A 20,606-nucleotide genomic window follows, 5' to 3' on the forward strand; every position below is an offset into this window, starting at 1 on the left:
AAATTTATATTCAAATATTAAGTATACTATCATTTTAATTAAAATTATTTTGAATATGAAAAAATTAAATTTATGCATATTATAAGCTCCTATGTTTAGTTCTTATTTTATAGAAAAATTAAATTTAAACATGTTTGAATTGTGAATGATAAATCCCCTTGTTTGTTTTCATGTGTAGTTCTTCCAGTTAGATGCTGTATTATTCTAAGCTCCTATGTTTAGTTCTTATTTTATTTTCCTTTTATGTAATTTTATTAACATTAATATCAAAACTATATACACATGTACCTATCTATATATGCACCCATCTCTGTCTGTGTTTGTTGTTAGACTCATCTTTTTTTCTTATTGTTGAGATTGTAGTGGTGCTGGAATATGCCTATATGTGGACCATCTACTCACTGAGCCATCTGAAGAAGTAAGAAAATTAACTACGTGGGTGCTACATGTAAGCTTATAAGGCCACCTAAATGTTCAGGCTGAGGTTTGTTTTATTCCTTCCACTTTATAGCATTTCATTGGTTGTTTCTGGAATGGTATAATAGAGCCATTTGAAAACATTTCAGTACAAGGGGTAAGCCCATTTATTGTGTCAGCACCATTTGAGAACGTTTCCTTCATGCACTGATATTGAGTTATGCTTGAATTGTTTTTCACAGGACTTGATATTTTTAATTTCTCTAGAATTTTCCTTAATTTCTCAAAGAAAGTTACCGATTGCATCATGAGGATTATTTGATTAAGCTCTCAGTGCATGCACCATTATTTTTGTTATTCATTCTGAAGGGAAATGAAAGCCAGTTTGCACCTAGCAGTAAACTACAAGGTGAAGGACACTTATCATATATGGCTGAATCAGCCAAGAGGATTTGGTAGAGTCCTACATAAAAAATCTGGGATGGAAATGATTCTGGGTGAGCTTACTAACTGGTCATATGTAGTTGTAGTTGAGAAAGGTGAAAAGAGGCATTGCTACATTTTCTTCTTCCCTAACACTAAAATATGGGCTTCACTATGTTATCTATTGGTCCTACTCCCCTAATTTTTAGATATTAAGACCCCTTAATCCTTACCTATTTCAACTTCTCATGTTAATATTTTTGTTTTCCTTATTTCTTTTTTTCCTTATCTTTTATTTTGAAATCATTTGCTACAATCCTCTATTTACTAGAGGGCTTAGTTACTTGGTTTGCATCCCATAGCTTATTATAGGGATTTGATTCTAATCCAGTGCTCAAGATGGTTGGATATTTTGTATGTTCACGTAAAGAGTGGTGTAAATCCTAGTAAGGGTTCTCGAGGGCTTGCAACCACTGATTTGTTCGCTCGAGCTAAAAGTAAGGCATCTCAGAAAATTATTTACAGCACCATCTCTAATACAAGGGAGTTATTTGAAATAATGTACTTGTAAGAAAATCGTCAAACAGGTGCACCAAACCCATTTAATTAAAATTTAAAAATTTATCTTGCATTAAACAAAATACTAGTGGATTTTGTTACACATCTTTCTTCACATTTTTCATTGTTCTAATTTTTTTGTTTTTCTTTGTAGGTTAAAGATGCAACTAGTGACTCTTCAAGCATAGTTGAAGACAGTGGATAATTCCTTTATATTTAAAATTTCACTATTTTTTATTGAAAGTCATGTAGACTTTAATATGTATTGAGGGAAATTTGACATTTGTATTATATTTTAAACAATGGATGTATTTTTTTTTTTTTGTAGAACAATGGATGTATTCAAATTATATGTGGCATTTATTGAATTATTACAATAGTATAAGTATTTGCTAGAAGTTATTATATAATTTTTATGTGATGTATGAATAAAATAGGTGTTGCTTTAAGGTCCTAATTGTCATTATTTTACTATTTTATTCGGAATATAGCCACAGTTTTTTTATAGATTGAAACAATTAGCTATGGTTTTCCAAGAAATTGTGGGCATATATTGAATCTTTTAGCCACAGTTTGTCAAAAAACCATAGCTATAGGTTAGAGTATTTAGCTTCGGTTTTAGCAAAAAAACCATGGTTATAGGTTAGTACATTTAGCTATGGTTTTGTAGCAAACCATAGCTATAAATAGAAGAATTATATATCAACCCGGAAAATTCAGTTTTCAAATTCATTGGGAAATCGGTTCCTGAAAGGGGTAAAAAATTTTTGAAATTTCGCCCAACCATTTAGCATGGTTCAGCTATCCATATGATGGATCCAAAACCCTTCCAACAAAAATAACATGAATATCTTGGTTAGTGGGAACCAAAATCCCATTGACAAACTCCCCCCCCCCTCTCAAAATCCAGAAAAAAAAAATAGAATAGACCCTTAAAGTTTCACGACTAAACCCAAGTCTTCTAATAGTGCAATGTGGATGTTGTTTTTGGTTCATGGGTGTCTGGCTTGGAGTCTTGGACCATGACCATGCTTGGAAGCTTCTATACAACGTTCGGTGGCGCTTGGTCAGGGTTTCTAAAGGATCTTTCAAACTCAAAAGTTAAAAAGATGTTTCAGGTTTCAAAAGATAAAGTTAAAACTTAGAAAGTTCATTTTTTTTGGTAGTATTAGAAAGTTCATTTGGTATTTGATATAATTAAAAGTACAACAAATCCAATGTTGTAAACCCGGGACACTTGATCATTGAGCCAATTCATATGACAAAACCGAAACCAATTTGGACTCCCAAATTTAATGGAAATAAAGAAAATAATTGTAAGGTTGACTTTGGTGATGGCGAAAATCCTCTTCTTGAAAACTCCTCCAATGGCCTTGAAAATCTTGAGGCAGTGGGGAAGACAATTTTGATGGTGACAACTTTGTTGGAGAAGGAGAAATGGAGTAAGATTGGAATGACTAGGAGCTGCAACTAGAAGTATAAGAGAAAGGAAAAGAGATCCAATCTAGCCAACAAAATGATAATTTTGATGGGGTGAAAATGGACTCGAAAATCTGTGTGGTGACCAATGCAAATTCTACTGTGGAATGTTAGAGGGGCGGGCAAACCTCGCCTGAGACATCAAGTCATCGACCTCTCAAAATCTCATTGTATTGATTTATGCTTTTTGATGGAAACTAGAGTTGGTCTAGATCATGCAAAGAAAATTCTTAGAACTTTTCCTTTTGATGATTTTATTTTTGTTGAGTTTGTTGGATTTTCTGGAGGTCTATGGATCATGTGGAAAAAAACTCAATGTAATCTGAAAGTTATTTTCTTGAATGATAGAATTGTTCATGCGCTAGTAGAGGATCTAATATTAAGTAGATCTTGGCTTTGTACTTTTGTATATGCTCCTCCAAATCATGTTGAACAAAAAAGTGTGTGGTCTTGGCTCAAAGAAATTGCTGATAATGTCGACCAGCCTTGGTGTATCATGGAGGATTTTAACTCCCTTAGAAGTAGTGAAAACAAATGGGGTGGCCAAGCTGTAACAAGTAGCCAGACCAGAGATTTTAATGATCTTATCGATTACTGCAATTTAATTGAGATAGAAATGCAAGGTCTTCAATTTACTTGGAGAAATAACAATGTCAGAGAGAAGATTGATTGGGTTTTCTCTAATGGTTGGTGGAGGACTCGCCATCTGGAGGCGTCTCTTACTAACCTCCCTTTTCTGGCTTCAGATCACTCCCCTCTCCTTCAAACTAACGCTAAACTGAATATTGGGCACCAAACCTTTTAGATTTGAAGGTTATGTGGTACCTTGAGCCTGGTCTTGAGGAGGTTATTCAAAATTCATGGTGTTGTCCTTTTGAGAGATCAAGAGCCTCCTAATTTATCAAGAAAAGAAATTTACTTGTTAAAAATTTAAGAGAATGGAACAAGAAAAAATTTGGTAATATTTTCCATTTGAAAGATAAAATCAAGAATTAGTTAGGTGAGGTTCAGGTAAGAATAGTAAATGATGATTAAAACATCTCCCTTCTAAATTTGGTGTTAGCTCTCCAAAGACACCTCAACTCTATACTCATTAAAGAGGAGACTTATTGGGCCCAAAATGCCAGAATCAATTGGATCAAACTTGGAGACAGGAATAACAGTTTTTCCATACTATGACCCCAATAAGAAAGAATAGGAATAGAATTTCTAGAATCAGAAATAATGAGGGGGAATGGGTGTGTGGCCAGAATGATATAGCTGAATATCTAAGTGATAATTTTGAGAAGAGATTCAAAACTGATGGTCTAGTTGATGCTAGTGAATTTATTTTGGTAATAAATTCCTCCATAACTAATGAGCAGAATTTATCAATTTTTAGAGAAGTAACAGATAAAGAAATCAAAGACACAATCTTTGCTATGAAGGATCTCAAGGCTCCGGGCCCGGATGGACTTAATGCACTATTTTTTAAAAAATATTGGAATATAGTTGGAAATTCCATCTGTAGTATTGTTAAAGCATTCTTCCACTCTGAGAAGATGAATAAAATTATCAACAAAATCTTTATCACACTTATTCCTAAAACTGCCAACCCAGAGACAACTAATAATTATAGGCCTATAAGCTTGCGCAATGTCATTTATAAAATTATCTCAAAAGTTTTAGTAAATAGAAACAAGCCTTTCCATAATGACATTGTCTCCTCTTTTCAAAGTGCTTTCATTCCTACTCGTCAAATCACAGATAATGTTCTCATAGCTCATGAAATCAAGCATAGTATGAGGAAAAAAAGGGTAAAAAAGGGCATATGGCAATGTAAGATTGATATGGAGAAAGCTTATGATAAACTTGATTAGGACTTTATTGACAAAGTGCTTAGACGTTTGGGCTTTCACAATACATGGGTGAACTAGGTCATGGAGTGTATTAAAACGGTAATGTACAGGATTTTAGTGAATGGGGTTCCTGTTCGAGATATTACCCCATCCAGAGGGATAAGACAAGGGGACCCCTATCCCCATATGTCTTTGTCCTCTGTTGAAGGAAGCTTCTAGCCCCGAGAGTCCTATTGGCTGTCGGGTTTCCAAGGGTGGGCCTTCTTTACCTATTCTTTAGTTTATTGATGATTGCATCATCTTTGCCAAGGCATATAGGCTCATTGTACAATCAAGAACATCTTGTCTAATTTTGCCAAAGCCTCAGAGCAGGCCCCAAATTTTTCCAAGTCAACCTTACTTTTCTCAAAGAATATCCACCCAAGATGTAGGAAAATCATGTAAAAAATTCTCAAAATTCCTTTACAGGCAAAGAATAAAAATTACCTGTTACTCCCATATTTAACAACAAAATATAATAAGGACATCTTCAAATTTTTGAGTGAAAAGATGGAGAGCAAACTGGTTGGATGGAAAAGGAACTATCTCTCCCTTGCTGGTAAAGTCACTCTCATTAAGGCTTCCTGTAACATGATTCCACAATATATTATGAGATCATTTATGGTCCCAAGGGGAGTCATTCAGGATCTTGATAAAAAGCAACGAGATTTTCTATGGACTAACAACAAAGATAAGAAACCCCTCCATCTCATTAATTGGGACAGAGTTTGCACTTCTAAATGGTGGGGTAGGCTGGGCCTAAAGAATCTAGCTTGGATAAATGAGCCTTGCCTTGCAAAATTAGGTTAGAAAATTCTAAATGAAAAAGATAACTTATGGGTCCAAGTTCTAAGTAGCAAATATCTCCGGGAAAAGACTTTTGGGAGATAAAGCCAAATAAGAACCATTCATGGGCTTGGAAAGGCATCCTTGGGTCCCGTAATCTACTTAAGAGAGGGCTAGGAATGACTATTGGCAAGGGTAATGAGACAATTTTGGTTGGATAAGTGGTCTGATGCCATTCCCCTGATCAATTTGGTTAACGAAATAGATATTAGTAACATTGACCTCCAAGTTAGTGATGTCATCAATCACGAGATAAAAACCTGGAATGAAGATTTGATCAAGAACCTTGTACCGGTAAGTGCATGGAAAAAAAATAGAAATATTTTTGTTCCATCCGGTGAACAGGATTGTAAAATTTGGAGACCTAACCCAAAATGTGATTTCTCTATCAAATCGGCATATAATGAAGCTTGTTGGATGTATGGTGTCCCACCAGGGTGACAAAGGAAATCAACAAAATCTTGAATCTGGAAGTGGCCCCCAAGATCAAGATGTTCTTATATATCTTGCTTAATAATAAACTCCCCTCCAAGATAGCTCTTAGGAAAAGAGGTGTTGATATTGATGGCTGTTGTGACTTTTGTGGTGAAGAGGATTCTACTCATATCTTTTTAAAATGTCATTTCACTAAACAAATTTGGAGCATAACGAAGGATACTATTCCGGCTCCTCAGAGGAATTGCAATTCGGTGCTTGAATGGTGGGCATCCTTTGGATGATATTTCTCATTATCCGAAGATTCCCTTTGCAAAAGAAAATATATCTATCTTGCTATGCCAAATTTGGAAGAATCAAAATAATAAAACTTTCAATAACAAGGCAATCCCTCCAATTATCATTGGCAGAGCTAAAAGCTCCTTTTTGGAAGCAAAAGCAAGTTTTGTTAGTGATTCATTGATGGCTCCAAATAAGATGGTCATCCCTATCAAGTGGGTTAAGCCAAAAGTAGATGAAATCAAAATAAACTTTGATACTTCTTGCATAAACAACAGATGCACCATTGCTTGTGTGGTCAGAAACCACCTTGGCCAGATTGTGGATTTCAAAGCCTATGGTATAGGATCCTCAACTATCAATTTTGCTGAAGCGTGGGCAGCTTGGGAAGCTCACAATCTTGCTCTCAATTTCAACAAAAAATCCATTATCATTGAATACGATTCAAAACTTGTCATTGACTGTCTAAAAAACCAGGTGGACCCTCCATGGAGACTGAGAAGGATCATTGAAGGTTGCAAGTCTTTGGTCGAGAGAATGGACAACGCGTTGGAGTACAGACACACATTCTGGGAAGGAAACTGAGTTGCTGATTGGCTTGGTAATTGTGTTCATTCAAATCTTAGTTCAATTTCTTGTTTTCCTTTCTTTCTTAAGTGTCTTTCTTGAGATGACATTTGGGGATGGGCTACCCCTTGTTCTGTGTAGCTCCTGTTTTGGATTTCTGGTTTATATCAAAAAAATTAGAGCTACTAAATTAAATAAACAAGATAACAAATTAAATATACAGTTCATCAAATCAAAAGGTGAGAAAAAAAAGGCAAAACCTATGGTGCATCTGTTGCACCATGCCATGGAACAAAAGACATGATTGAATGAACTTGATGGTAAATACTTTACGAAAGTAAACTTTAACAAACATTAACTAATAAGAACGAAACAAACTCCAATATGATTGCTTGAGATCAAAATTTAATATTAATGAAGACACCTTCGTAAATTTAAAAAGATAAAAGTTCATCTGGATCGATGAGGTGCATAGACCGATTTGAGAGCTTACTAGTTTATTTCCATCTAAACTTCAAAAAAGGCAACATCCTTGGAAAGAAATTCTTCACGTCCCAGAAAAAAATAAAAAAGAAAAAAAGAAAAATTATTAAAATATTGCATGATTCTTACTTGCTCTGGCATTAGTTGTAAGTTAATTAATTTACTTGTTAATACATAATATGAGACATCTCATGTGTCTCGCATTCTCTTCCATTCTGCTGCCTTTTGTCGAGTGATTGCTTCACAACTTAGTACCTCAATCCAAGGGTGAAAGGTGATCCAGTGTCTTTCAACCACTCATCCCCTTGAATGAATGGTCCAACAGTGTAACGAAGAGCCTCATCTTTTTTGGTGATGACCTTGAAACCCTTCCATTTGACCCTATGGTCGGTGTTAGCACCTGGACCACGGTTGTTATACTCGGCATAGAACAAAGTATCGAGTGCAAAGTCTCCTGCCCATGGCATCCACCCTTCAGGTCTGATTACATCACCAATTGTTGATTCCATGATAACCGTCACTGCATATTCTTTCCACGGACGGCCCAAGTATGAAGGGATCTTCAACCTTTCGGCAACGAGCCTCTGTTCTGGGACGATTTTGCAGTTCTGGAGCACCAAACCAGTGCTCTCATCCTTGAATTTCTTTCCTTGTGCAGTCACTGTGTTTTGCTGGTTGTCCAGAGGCCTCCTAACGATGATGAGAGAATTTTGGATCACTGTGCTCGAGTCACCGAATATGAAGTCGATGGTACCAGAAATGACACAGTTTCGATAGAATTGACGATGGGCTTGAACATACAAGGTGTCTTGGTACCCATCCATTCTACAATTGAAGAAGGCCGCCCTATCGGATTGGACACGAAGCGCCACTGCTTGGTGCCCTTCTGGACCGGCGGTGTTATGGAATCCCATCGACCTGCAGATGAATCCATCTCCAATAACAGCTACAAGAGGAATTAATAGAAATTTATGAAAAATAAACTTGCTAGGATCAAGTAAAAAGGAACAAAAGGAAAAAGGAATATTAGGTTGATTTGATCCTGCTTACAGAACGAAGCAGTCTGAAATGTGGAGATGCCCTCACGGTTGCTCTTGTGTCCAGTGACGATTGTCCTCCTTGGCCCATCTCCATACATCAAAATATTAGTCTGGTCTTTGGTGATTGTAATGTACTCGTCGTAGGTCCCGGCTTTCACATATATAACATATCTAGAAGTACTAGAGTCATTTTTCTGAGACCCTTTTTTCTTGGGGTATGCGGCAAGTGCTTCAGCAATTGTCTTGTAGTGCCCACTACCATCTTTGGCCACCACTGCGTTAGGCGCCACTCGTCCATTGTCTTGCAAAGCTAAAAGCTTACGGTCTGTTGGTGCAAACCAAGTAGGGTAACCCTGTGCATCTAGGAGTCGGCGCCGAGATTTGATGTTGAAGTCGAAGTTGATGTTTAAGGCTTTGAGTATTGAAGACATCTGGCCGATGATGGTGAGGGCGTTGCTAGTAAGCTGAGTGGCATTGAGGAGCCCATTCTGCATTGAATTCTTCAACTCTGGGTGTTCAAATCCATCAATGCACGACTCTTGGTAAGACACAACAGCGCTCAACCAATTCTTGAACTCTGCAGTGACATCAGCTGCTTTGTTCTTTTCAGGGTCACCCGCCATGGAGATGGCTGATTGGAGGTCGTCGATGGCAAATTGCAACAACTCCTTGCAATCCTCGACTGCCATCTTATCAATGGAGCCTTGGGCGTCTTTACCAATGACACCGGACTTTTCCAATGCCGCTTCCACCTCCCCGTTGGTGGCCTCAAAGGCGGCCTTGAGGTAGTCCTCAGGGGTAGCACTTTTATTGTTGGCGACGGGGGTAAGGGTTTTAATGCAAGCATCCTCGAAGTCGGTTAGCGCACAGATTGCTTTAACATTTTTCATTGCCGTTGATGACATAGCTTTCTTTGCAATGTCTCCGGCAGAGAAGCCATCGGTATCATGGCCGACGGCAGTATTGATGGCGGTACCAACAACAAGGAGGAGTGAGATACCAAGGGCTATCAGCTTACCCATTGCTTTAATTGTTAACTTTCTCTTTCCCGTTCCGCTAAACTGACAAAGGTTTATAACATGCATGGTAATCCCAATTTAGCATAACTAATTAAATAACACCATGAAAGTTGCGTTAAGTATGGGGTGATTGACTGCGCTCTATTTGTCTTCAGAAAACAAGCGATTGGAGACCGTTTCCAATTTCTTATTCACCACCAGTTCTCCTACAACAACTCATAATTAATAAAAAACACAATACTTTTCTGTTTTTCTTTCTTTTTTTGTTTCTATTTTCTATCTTTGTGTTTGTATATATATTTCAACCTTGAAGTATAATCGTGAATGCTATTTGATGTACCATTTGAGGTTCTAAACTAGTTTTATTGATTTCACAATCGGAGAAATTAATTGGATATCAAAAATATTTAAACAGTAATCTTTCTTATGTTTTGTTCGTTTGTATAAAGGGCGTTATCAAGTACCAAGTTTCTGCCAAAGTGGTAATCCATAATATGTCACAATTAGAATCTAATGAATGAAACTACATAAAATATAATCAATATGCTACCAACATATCATCTTTATTTTCGATTAATTGGTTTAAATTGTTTCCATGGCAAAATGGATATCATAGAAAGCGTACAAAGATCTGCTATGAACACAAATATGAGAAGGTGACTAAGTGATCAATCATGAGTAAAGAGACCAATGTTCCTTAAACATGAGACCCACATGTGGTGTAACCACCAGGTGTAAGGAATATTGGCATGTTCACTCATAATTTATTATTTTGGCTTAGTTTGGAAAGAGTATAAATGCAAATATGTATAGTGCAAATACATAGAAAATAATACAAAATATAAGGTTTTGCACTCTACCTATTTGCATTTGTACTCCTTCCAAACTAAGCATAGGTTCAGTTTAGAAAAAGTACAAATACAAATATGTAGAGTGCAAATCCGTGTATTTTGTATTAGGTTCAAATAGTTGTGTTTGGACCAAATCTGGACTCTGTAGAAAGTAGGCTCTTAATGTGCTACACTTGTTAAGTAATATAAAATGTTTAACGTGATTGTGTCCAATTGTAATACACCACGTGACCAATTGCAATTTACTTTTTTCTATTAATGTTTATTTTAGTTAGATAAATTGTTAATAATTTTTATTATTCTAATTTGAATTTAAATTTTTATTAACTTTTGCTAGATAGCTTTTTTTTCATTTTTACTACATTTTATTTATTTTCATTACTATTAAATATAGGTGCAGAATAATAATTTCAGATTAAATCACTAGGTTAAAACATCTTATGAGATATTATACATATATACTAATACTTATTAAATTGTTTAAGATTTATTTATTAATACTTATTCTAGTTTTCCTTATTTGTATTAGTATTATTTTATTGTTACCAACTTTATGTGTTGATATTATATATATAAGATTAATTGTTACCAACTTTATGGGCTATCAGTGGACCGGATATTGCTCCAGCTCAATCTGGTCCAACATGAGTCCATTGCAGATGAATTAAGTCTACTTCAATTTGATAAATATTTTGGACTAGGTTTCAAATTGATCTTAATTCAGATTGTGTCGAATACAAACTTAGTCCTTTGACACCCAAGGTTCAAAATATTGATATATATCGTATCGTTGGCTTAACGATACGCCCCTACAGGTGTCGTATCGGGGTGTGACCTAATTCAGGGGTAGACCAGCCTTAGATCAATCACTCTGAACCAATTTCAAAGAAAAACAAAAAAGGAAGAGTGAGCTTCGATACACGCCGACATGCCTCTACTGGCGTTTCGGCCTTATCGATATTTTATCTTTTGTCAATGGACAAGGTATTGGTATAACCCAATAGAGTGCAATATAAATCTATTATAGATGGACTAAGTCCCATCCAATCCAATAAAATATTTGGAACATTACTTCTCGACTAGTACAATTCAACATGTCTTATTGGACCGTCCAACGAGTTCAAATTGGTTTTGATTTGGATGAGGTCCAACTCAAATCCAGTCCATTGAGATGCCTAATTACATATTTAATTTTTTGATTAATTTAATATAGACATGGAGAAATTTATGAATGCTAATGGGGTGGGCTTAGGGCAAGAACCATATTCCCATAGTCACCCCTAATTTTGAAGCAACTCCACATTCATGTCCTCGATTTCTCTCAGGGAGAAAAATGAACCTCCATCCCTAATGGAGACAAGTTCCCCCGTGTAGGACCCAAATCCCTGAGTTCTTTTTTTTTATAATTCGATTAATTTATTTTAATTCATAAAATTTATTTAAGAATAATTAATAAAAGCGAGGGAATTGATTGATAATACAGAGGGAAATTTGTGTATAAATTATTGGGTAAAATACAAAAGCCTCCCCTGAAGTTTACGATAATCATAAAAGCCTTTCCTGTAGTTTTATTTTAACAAAAACCTCCCCTGAAGTTTTAAGGAACTCGACAAAAATCTCCCTTCCATCGTTGACCTAGACAAAAAACTATTAAAATTACAAAACTTCCCTTGATTAAATCGTCAGTGTATCATTAAGATATTTCAAAATACCAGAACCGCCCCTACTTGTCTAATAGGATCCTCTATATATGTGTTTAAGTCTCTGTATGCGACACCGTTATGGCTCATGACCTTCAACCCTTCTGCAATTATTATAGTATTTTTTTTTTTTTGTATTCTTCCTTCTTCTCTTCTTTATTGCCTTTCTGGTTTCTTGTCTTCCTTCTTGGGTATGGGGGAGATGAGCTCCACCTTCTTCTTCGTCTTCTACTCTATTTGCTTTCAAATTTTCAGTGGGTCTATTTTCCCTAGGACGGTTAGCCTATTGCTGCCACTGTCTCCTTTGACGTTTTCAATACCTTTATCCACCACAGACGCAACAGCAAAATGAAGAGATGATTAAAATATTTAAAGGCAAGAAAATGAAGAGATGTAAACCAAGTTAAGTAGGAAACCAAAGTTGAGTATAATATGCACCAAGAAGCAAAGCAATAGTGAAATTTAAATATAGAGACATTTTTATAAGAAAAGGGGAAATCAAAACAAATAACTCCTATTTGAAATATCAAAACTACTTCTTCCCAAAATATTTTGTAAGTAAATCAGTAGAGATGGGAGCAATGTGATGCAATGTGGAAGCAATGGAAACCGGAGCTAGCTATGCAAGCACCGGGCATTCGCTAGCACCTAGTGAATAACACCGATTTCTCTAGGAGAGAGAAAAGGTGGTGAAAACTCAAAGAAGAGAACTTAAGAAAATCTGAAAATATGAAGTATGAATTGATTAATAATTCTGGGAAAATAGCAATATTTATAATACATTTAGAAATTGTAAAAAAACTAGGAAAGAACATGAATCTTGATCCTCTTGGGCTGTCTTGATAAGGTCGAACCCTCTTGGAATTCTTGGGCTTGATCTTCCACCGTCCGATCTCCCTGGCTCTCATTATGCATGAATCTGGGAGTCTTGGATTTCTTGATGCTTCTTGGAGTCTTTGTTGGATTTTGATTGGAGTCTTGAGTTCTTGCTAACCTTGGAAGAGTCTTGATAATCTTCGATTCTTGATAAGTCTTGGATTAAGTCTTGATGGGTCTTGAATTATCCTTTCTTGACTTATCTTGGACTCTTGTCCTTATCCTAGGAGCTGCCGCCCCTAGGAGTGAGATGGGCTTTGGGATGGGCCTCCATCACAATGGATCTCGATATCAAAGCAATTTTGTAAAATCCCAGAAGAAGAAAGAAAAAATTTTGAGAAAACAGGAAATGGATTCTGCTTCTTTCTCTTTGACTTATGTATATCTATACTCAAAAAAACGGAAGGAATTTGAAATAGAACTGTGAAAAGATGCTACAGCCTATAGGTGCTACTTTTAACACCAATGACAAGAGAAACAGAAAGATTAATTCTAATGTTTTTGATGTACCTTCGAAACCCATAGCAGATCGTTTGACCTTCTTGGCGCAACCTTCACAGTGCATATCAACCTTCAAGACCACGGTAATCAAACCATCATCCTTTTTCCCTCTGCCAACCTTCTTTCTCACCTTCATTCTTGTTCTCCTACAACAAAACAAAACCAAGAAAAAAATGAAATGAGATCACGGCCATTTCGAAACTTCAACCTAACAAACAACAAGTTGAGAGCGGGGGAGGAAGAAGCAATTAATGACACTAGTGAGGGCCAATTTCATAACTTTATCAGTTTTTCATCTGGGGGAGATTTTGTTGAATTCTTTAAAAATTCAGGGGAGGTTTTATTAAAGCAAAATTATAAGGGAGACTTATGATTATCAGAAATTTCAAGGGAGATTTTTGTATTTTACCTTAAATTATTAAAGAATAATTAATATCAGAGAGAGAGAGAGTTATAATAAAAATAGTTAAGATTAAAGTAAGAGAGTATTTTTTTGGAGATGAGGTGAGTTTTAACTTTTAACTGAGAACAATAATTTTGGAGGTGGAGAGATATTTCCGGAATACTTCTAGGTAACTGGATGAGAATGGATTTAGATAAGTTTACATGTGTCACACATTAAAAGGAGAGGCCACGGATGAAATTCTTTTAGTAAATAATAAAGATTCTTTAAAAAATGTTAAAGCGTGTGTGACGTGTAGATCTACCTCATGTATCCCCAACCAAGTTACCTAAAAGTATTTCTACCATCCCTCTCTCATAAAAGATCTTCCACTCATAAACTTACTTTATGGTGATGGTAAATTTACCATGTTAAACATGAAAGTATATTTTATGAAACATAACTAATGAAAACTAAATAGATTCTAACATCATTGATTGAGATTAGAATTAAGATAAAACCGAGATATTATTGAATGAAAAATAAAAGGCTCATTATTAAGCATTGACCAATTTCAAAATTAACATAGTTCGGATAGACTTCCCTCCAAACTCCAAAAAAGGGAACATCCCCGGGAAGAAATTATTCACTTCCCACTAAGAAAGAGAGAAAATAATGAAAACAATAATACATTGTACGATTCTCACTTGCTGTCTCATTATTTGTACTTTTATGTGTCAAAACATAATATGGGACGTCTTATGTCTCATATTCTCTTCCATTCTGATGCCTATTGTCAAGTAATTGCTTCATGGCTTAATGGCTCAACCCAAGGGTGACAGGTATTCCAGTTTCTGGCAACCACTCGTTCCCTTGAAGGAGTGGTCCAGCAGTGAAAGGAAGAGCCTCGTCTCTATTGGTGATGACCTTGAAACCCTTCCATTTGACCCTCTGGTTGGTGTTAGCACCTGGGCCAACGTTGTTATACTCGGCATAGAACAAAGTATCGAGTGCAAAGTTGCCTGCCCATGGCAACCACCCTTCAGGTCTGATTACATCACCAATTGTTGATTCCATGATAACCGTCACTGCATATTCTTTCCATGGGCGGCCCAAGTATGAAGGGATCTTCAACCTTTCGGGAACAAGCTTCGGTTCTGGCTCGATCTTGCAGTTCTGGAGAACCAAAGCAGAGCTCTCACCCTTCAATTTCTTTCCTTGTGCGGTCACTGTGTTTTGCTGGTTGTCCAGAGGCCTCCTAATGATGATCGTACTATCTTGGATCAATGTGATCGAGTCACCAAATATGAAGTCGATGGTACCAGAAATGGCACAGTTTTTATAGAATTGACGATGGGCCTGAACATACAAGGTGTCTTGGTACCCATCCATTCTACAATTGAAGAAGGCCGCCCTATCGGCTTGGACACGAAGCGCCACTGCCTGATGCCCTTCTGGACCGGCTGTGTTTTCAAATCCAATCGACTTGCCGATGAATCCATCTCCAATAACAGCTACGAGAGGAATAGAAATTTATGAAAAACAAACTTGTTAGAATCAAGAAAATAGGAACTAAAGGAGAAAGGAATATTAAGTTGATTGGATCCTGCTTACAGAACGAGGCTGTTTGAAATGTTGTGATGCCATCACGGTTGCTCTTGTGTCCAGTGATGATTGTACTGGTTGGCCCATCTCCATACATCAAAATATTAGTCTTCTCTTTTGTGATTGTAATGCACTCGTCGTAGGTCCCGGCTTTCACATATATAACATATCTAGAAGCACTATTCTTGGGGTATGCGGCAATTGCTTCAGCAATTGTCTTGTACTGCCCACTACCATCTTTGGCCACCACTGCACTAGGCGCTAGTCGTCCATTGTCTTGCAAAGCTAAAAGCTTACGGTCCGATGGTGCAAACCAAGTAGGGTAACCATCTGCATTTAGATGTCTATGGTGTCCGTGCTGTCCGTGATGTTGGTGCCGAGGCTTGATGTTGAAGCCAACGTTGATATTTAAGGCTTCGAGTATTGAAGACATCTCACCGATGATGGTGAGGGCGTTGCTGGTAAGCTGAGTGGCATTGAGGAGTCCATTTCTCATTGATCTCTTCACCTCTCGGTGTTCGAATCCATCAATGCATGACTCTTGATAAGACACAACAGCGCTCAACCAATTCTTGAGCTCTGCAGTAAGATCAGCTGCTTTGTGCCTTTCATGGTGACCCACCATGGATATGGCTGATTGGAGCTCGTCAATGGCAAATTGCAACAACTCCTTGCAATCCTCGACTGCCATCTTATCAATGGAGCCGTGGGCGTCTTTAGCAATCACCCCTGACTTTTCCAATACAATTTGCACCTCTCGGGCGGTGACCTCAAAGGCGGCCTTGAGGTAATCATGAGGGGTAGCACTTGCATTGTTGGCTACAGGGGTAAGGGTTTTAATGCAAGAATCCTTGAAATCAGTGGCGGCACAGATAGCGTCGACACTTTTCATTGTCGCTGACATAGCTTTCTTGGCAATGTCTTCGACAGAGAATCCATGATGGCCGACGGCAGTATCGATGGTGGTACAAAAAATAAGGAGGAGCGAGATACCAAAGGCTATCAGCTTGTCCATTTCTTTAATTGCCCACTTTCTCTTTCACGCTCTTTTAAACTGACAAATTAAGGTTGAGGCTGAGGAACTTGTGTGTGCGAGGGGTTTATAACATGCATGGTTAATCCCAATTTAGCATAACTACTTAATCAACTAACACCATCAAAGCCCCGTTAAATATGGGGTCATTGACTGAGCGCCACAGGCACTTTCAAATTTCTTATTCAAATTGATTTTAATTTAGTTTGTGTTGAACATAAACTTGGTCTTGCTTTGTCACCCATGGTTCAAAATATCGATATGATATACCCGGTATCGGGCCTATCATATCATATTATTGGCTTAACGATACACTCTTATAGAGTCGTATTGGGCTGTGACCTGGTTCAAGGGGTAGACTAGCCTTAAATCAACATTTTGGACTAGTTTAAAAGAAAAACAAAAAAGGGAGAGCAGGCTTCAATACAGGCCGATATACTTCCACCAATATTTTATATTTTGTCAATGGACCTGATGGAGACAAGTTCCCCATGTCGGACCCAAATCTCCAATTCACATTTGCACCCCACGAAGGGATGCCCCACAATGCCCCACAGCACATCTCCACCTAGTATTGTGAAGCACCCCCCTTGTGGGGCGCAGATGTGAACTCTCTAATCTCTGAGTTCTTTCTTTTTTAATTAAAAGCTTTATTTGGGAAAAAGATTTACTTAAAATAAAGAAATATTATAACCTAAATTGGATTAACGTTTATCAATAATCATTAATCCACTACAAAAAAATTGACCTTTGGTAACAGGTACTTTGTTATAGTTGCAAACGTTTGTTGCCAAAATATAAGCATTAACAACAATTGATCAACGTTGTTGCTAAATCAAGTGAATTGACACCATTGATTCTTTAGCAACAATCATTGAAAATTGTAGTTACAAACATATTAAATACATCAACCAATGGAATAAATAACAAAAATTCATTTTAATGAGTCAAACTTGGATTAATTCCAATGATTTGATTATTTGACAACCAAGTAATTAATTAATCAAAATAGGATCAACTTATGACATCACAATTAAAATAATATATAGAAAAAATTCATTAAATAAGATAATAAAATATAAAAAATTGAAGAAAACATGTAAAAACTATATTAAATATTTAAATATAATGATTGAGATGCTTAAAAATATAGAAAAATGCAAAAGGGAAGAAAACTCAATGCTTTTGGGTTTTAAGCTTTTATTTCTATTTTTGGAATTCACCTATGATAACAAACTTAACTGGTAATGGGACCTTGAGGTAAGAATGGTTAACCTCTAGGCTGGTTTTTATCAATGTTTTAAAAAACCGACTCGAAGGGAGGTTGAACTAATTTTTCCCCCAAGTCATGAGTCACCAATTTGACTATTTGAGTCGAATAGGTCAGACCATGCCACATCAACATATATATATGGGAAAATTCCCAATGTTTGTTTGGTTTTTAACTTTTTACTATCAATGAACTAATATCATTAACCAAATTAATTAACCAATCATGGTCCTTGGGTCACAAATTACACACTAAATTAAACTTAAATCCTAATATTTAGAATTTTTGTCTAAATAAACAATTAAAATCAAAATATAAATATAAACTAAACAAAAATAAAACTTATATGTATACATCTAATTGACATGTTTGACCCAAATGATCAAACAAATGTATCATCTAGAGGCAAGACATTGGATATTTGGGATCTGATCCATTCCGATTTAATTTTTTTCAAAAATAATAATTTATTAAAATAAAAATAAATATAACAATTTAAATAAATAAAAACAAAAAATGCAAGTATATTTCAACTATTTTCATAGTTTAGATACATGTCTTTTATAAAAATAAATAATATAATAAATTTACAAAAATTTAGTATAAATAATATATTTATAAATAAATAATATATATATATATGTGTTATATATACACTACTAAAATATATAAATTTAGAGGCTCTTGGGCGGAGGCGGTCCCCAAAAAATGCCTCTATAACATATATTAGTTCTGAAGGACATGAAAATGCAGTTTTCCACTTTTGGTTAATGAAAATCCACATCAGATGCTGTAAAATTACTCTGTTTTAGGATACACATTCTGGGCTCAAGTGAAGAATATTTGCTCATCCACTTGATATTGATTTTGGGTAATACCAATCTCCTGATTGCGCCAAATCATGAATTGGAAACTCATGCTTTTACTTCATTATGTACAACATCATTGTTAGTACAAGCAAACCCCTATACACTTCATTATGTACACTTCGTTAGCTAAAAATCCATTGATCATGCTAAAGGGAAGCTGGTTCATAGGTTTATGGTTCAACCAGCAGGTTTGTACTGGAATTATGCTTTTCATAATTCATTGGTTAAGTTCTACTCAATTTCTGTTTGTTTAAGAACAAAATCCACTTCAATTTCTGTACAATTTCTGTTTGTTTAAGTTCAATTTCTTTTGTTTTTTTTCCATATCAGGAACAACCATACTCAGATTCTGAACCCACAAATGAAAGAGCAGAAGCTGTATTGCTTCTCAAGCAGTTGGACTTTTCCGTTGGTACTGAACTTTTTTTTTATATGTTTCCTGTTAAGATTTTTGGAACACTTGTTTACATGGACAACATTCTACTTACTACAGAATATAAATGGATATATACATGTTAATAGTTAAATAGAATATAGGGTTAATTATTTATTATACCTGTTGTTTCACCAAACTATTTAAATATTACCTAATTAAAGCATTTAATTTGTTAAAATTGACAGAAAAATGTCCTAAATTAAATTTTCAAAACATTCACTTTTCTGACATCATTAATCTCCCTCTTTGTTGTTTCTGGACAAGCAAAATCTCATACATTTGATCATTGGACTCAGACAGTTTCTCTGCCCTGTCAGTATCTAATCTGGTTTGGTTATTGATTGACCACTCATCCAAAATTCACCTCATGGCTCATGTTGGTCTATCTGTACTATCTTGCTACCATGGGGTGCAGTTCTGATCTTACTAGTCCAAACTCAACCTGCCCTAGCCTGTAGAAAGGCCCGAAAGTTCAAGGAGTAAGGGCAGGCTTGGTATCCATTTTAGTGCCCAAAATGAGTTTGGCTTGCGATTTTGCCTATAATGGGCCCTAACACCCTTGTTTCTTGAAGGCCCACAGCCCTGGTCCTATCCTCGATCGGGTATCTAGTTATTCCTTACCCCCATCGTTGGCCCCACTACTAGGTGGGTATCCCAATTAACTAAATTAACTTGTGTTATGTTTACAAAGTTATGATTAAGTTAATTTAATTGATAAAATTTAATTAAGAATAATTAATAAAAGAGCAAAAATTGATTAATGAGAGAAAAAAATTGTGTATACATTAATAAAGAATAATTACAAAAACAGAAAATTATAACAATAATTTTATCACACATTACATCATTTTTAAGGGAAGTATAAAAGTATAAAATTCAAAAACAGGCAAAAAATAGCGATGGGAATGAGTAAGGAGAGTGTGGCTACCTGACCCAAATTGAGGATGGTTTATGGAGTGATGGAGCTGCCACCTAAATTTTTGTGAAATGGTAATGTAGGAAAATCTAAGATTTTTAAAAGAAAAATATTTTATTTTCTTCGTGATTCGTTTTTAATGAGATTGAAATTCTTAAAGTCTGGAGACCAAGGTATGGTGTAGGAAGGTGTTAGGCACCCCACACGCATCCAATTAAACTAGCCTTTACTTCATCAGTATTCCAAGGAAAATTTTATAACTTTCGAGCTTGAAATAAGTCATAAATAACACACTAAATTGGTCAAAGAAAGTTATATCATACTAAATTAAACAAGAAAGGAAAGCTAACTATAATCTAACAATTTATAGGAGAATAATAGTCAATAAGCATTAAACAATGAAGAATGACTTAGCAATTTGCCAAAACAATTCAAGTTACAAATTTGGTGCATGAGCTTTGTCAACACCCGATTTTTGCTCAGTCCACCTTTTGAACCTCCAATTTACCCTAAACAATCGATCAGACCCATTCAAACTCTTCGAAACACCCAAAACCCCAAAGAACCCAACTTTCAGCCTAAAAGCCCTCAAATCCACCATTAAACCTATTGGTTACCAATTTCATGGCCCCGATCAACCCCCATTTACACCTCAACCATTCGATCAAACACAACCATTAAACTCAAGACCTCTCAAAATAACCTACCCATGGAATTTGAACTCAAGATTCCTCGACTACCCTT

General features: G+C 35.9%; 2 protein-coding genes across 2 annotated transcripts; both read right to left on the reverse strand.

The window, feature by feature from the left end:
- Positions 1–7,361: 7,361 nt before the first annotated feature.
- Positions 7,362–9,484, reverse strand: LOC148800689 (putative pectinesterase/pectinesterase inhibitor 13). The gene is made up of 2 exons (XM_088886493.1): positions 8,415–9,484; positions 7,362–8,310 (listed from the first exon to the last, which is right to left on the reverse strand). The coding sequence occupies exons 1-2, from the start codon at positions 9,424–9,426 to the stop codon at positions 7,613–7,615; spliced, it is 1,710 nt and encodes a 569-aa protein (XP_088742619.1). The 5' UTR covers positions 9,427–9,484; the 3' UTR covers positions 7,362–7,612.
- A 4,761-nt stretch (positions 9,485–14,245) lies between these two features.
- On the reverse strand, positions 14,246–16,431 carry LOC148800690 (pectinesterase/pectinesterase inhibitor-like). Its single transcript, XM_088903982.1, has 2 exons — positions 15,348–16,431; positions 14,246–15,247 (listed from the first exon to the last, which is right to left on the reverse strand). Exons 1-2 carry the CDS (start codon positions 16,351–16,353, stop codon positions 14,550–14,552), a joined length of 1,704 nt encoding a protein of 567 aa, XP_088760108.1. The 5' UTR covers positions 16,354–16,431; the 3' UTR covers positions 14,246–14,549.
- Positions 16,432–20,606: the final 4,175 nt, after the last annotated feature.

The sequence above is a fragment of the Nelumbo nucifera genome, chromosome 4 (genome assembly GCF_055504915.1).
Source record: "Nelumbo nucifera cultivar China Antique chromosome 4, China Antique-T2T, whole genome shotgun sequence".
NCBI classification, from domain to species: domain Eukaryota; kingdom Viridiplantae; phylum Streptophyta; class Magnoliopsida; order Proteales; family Nelumbonaceae; genus Nelumbo; species Nelumbo nucifera.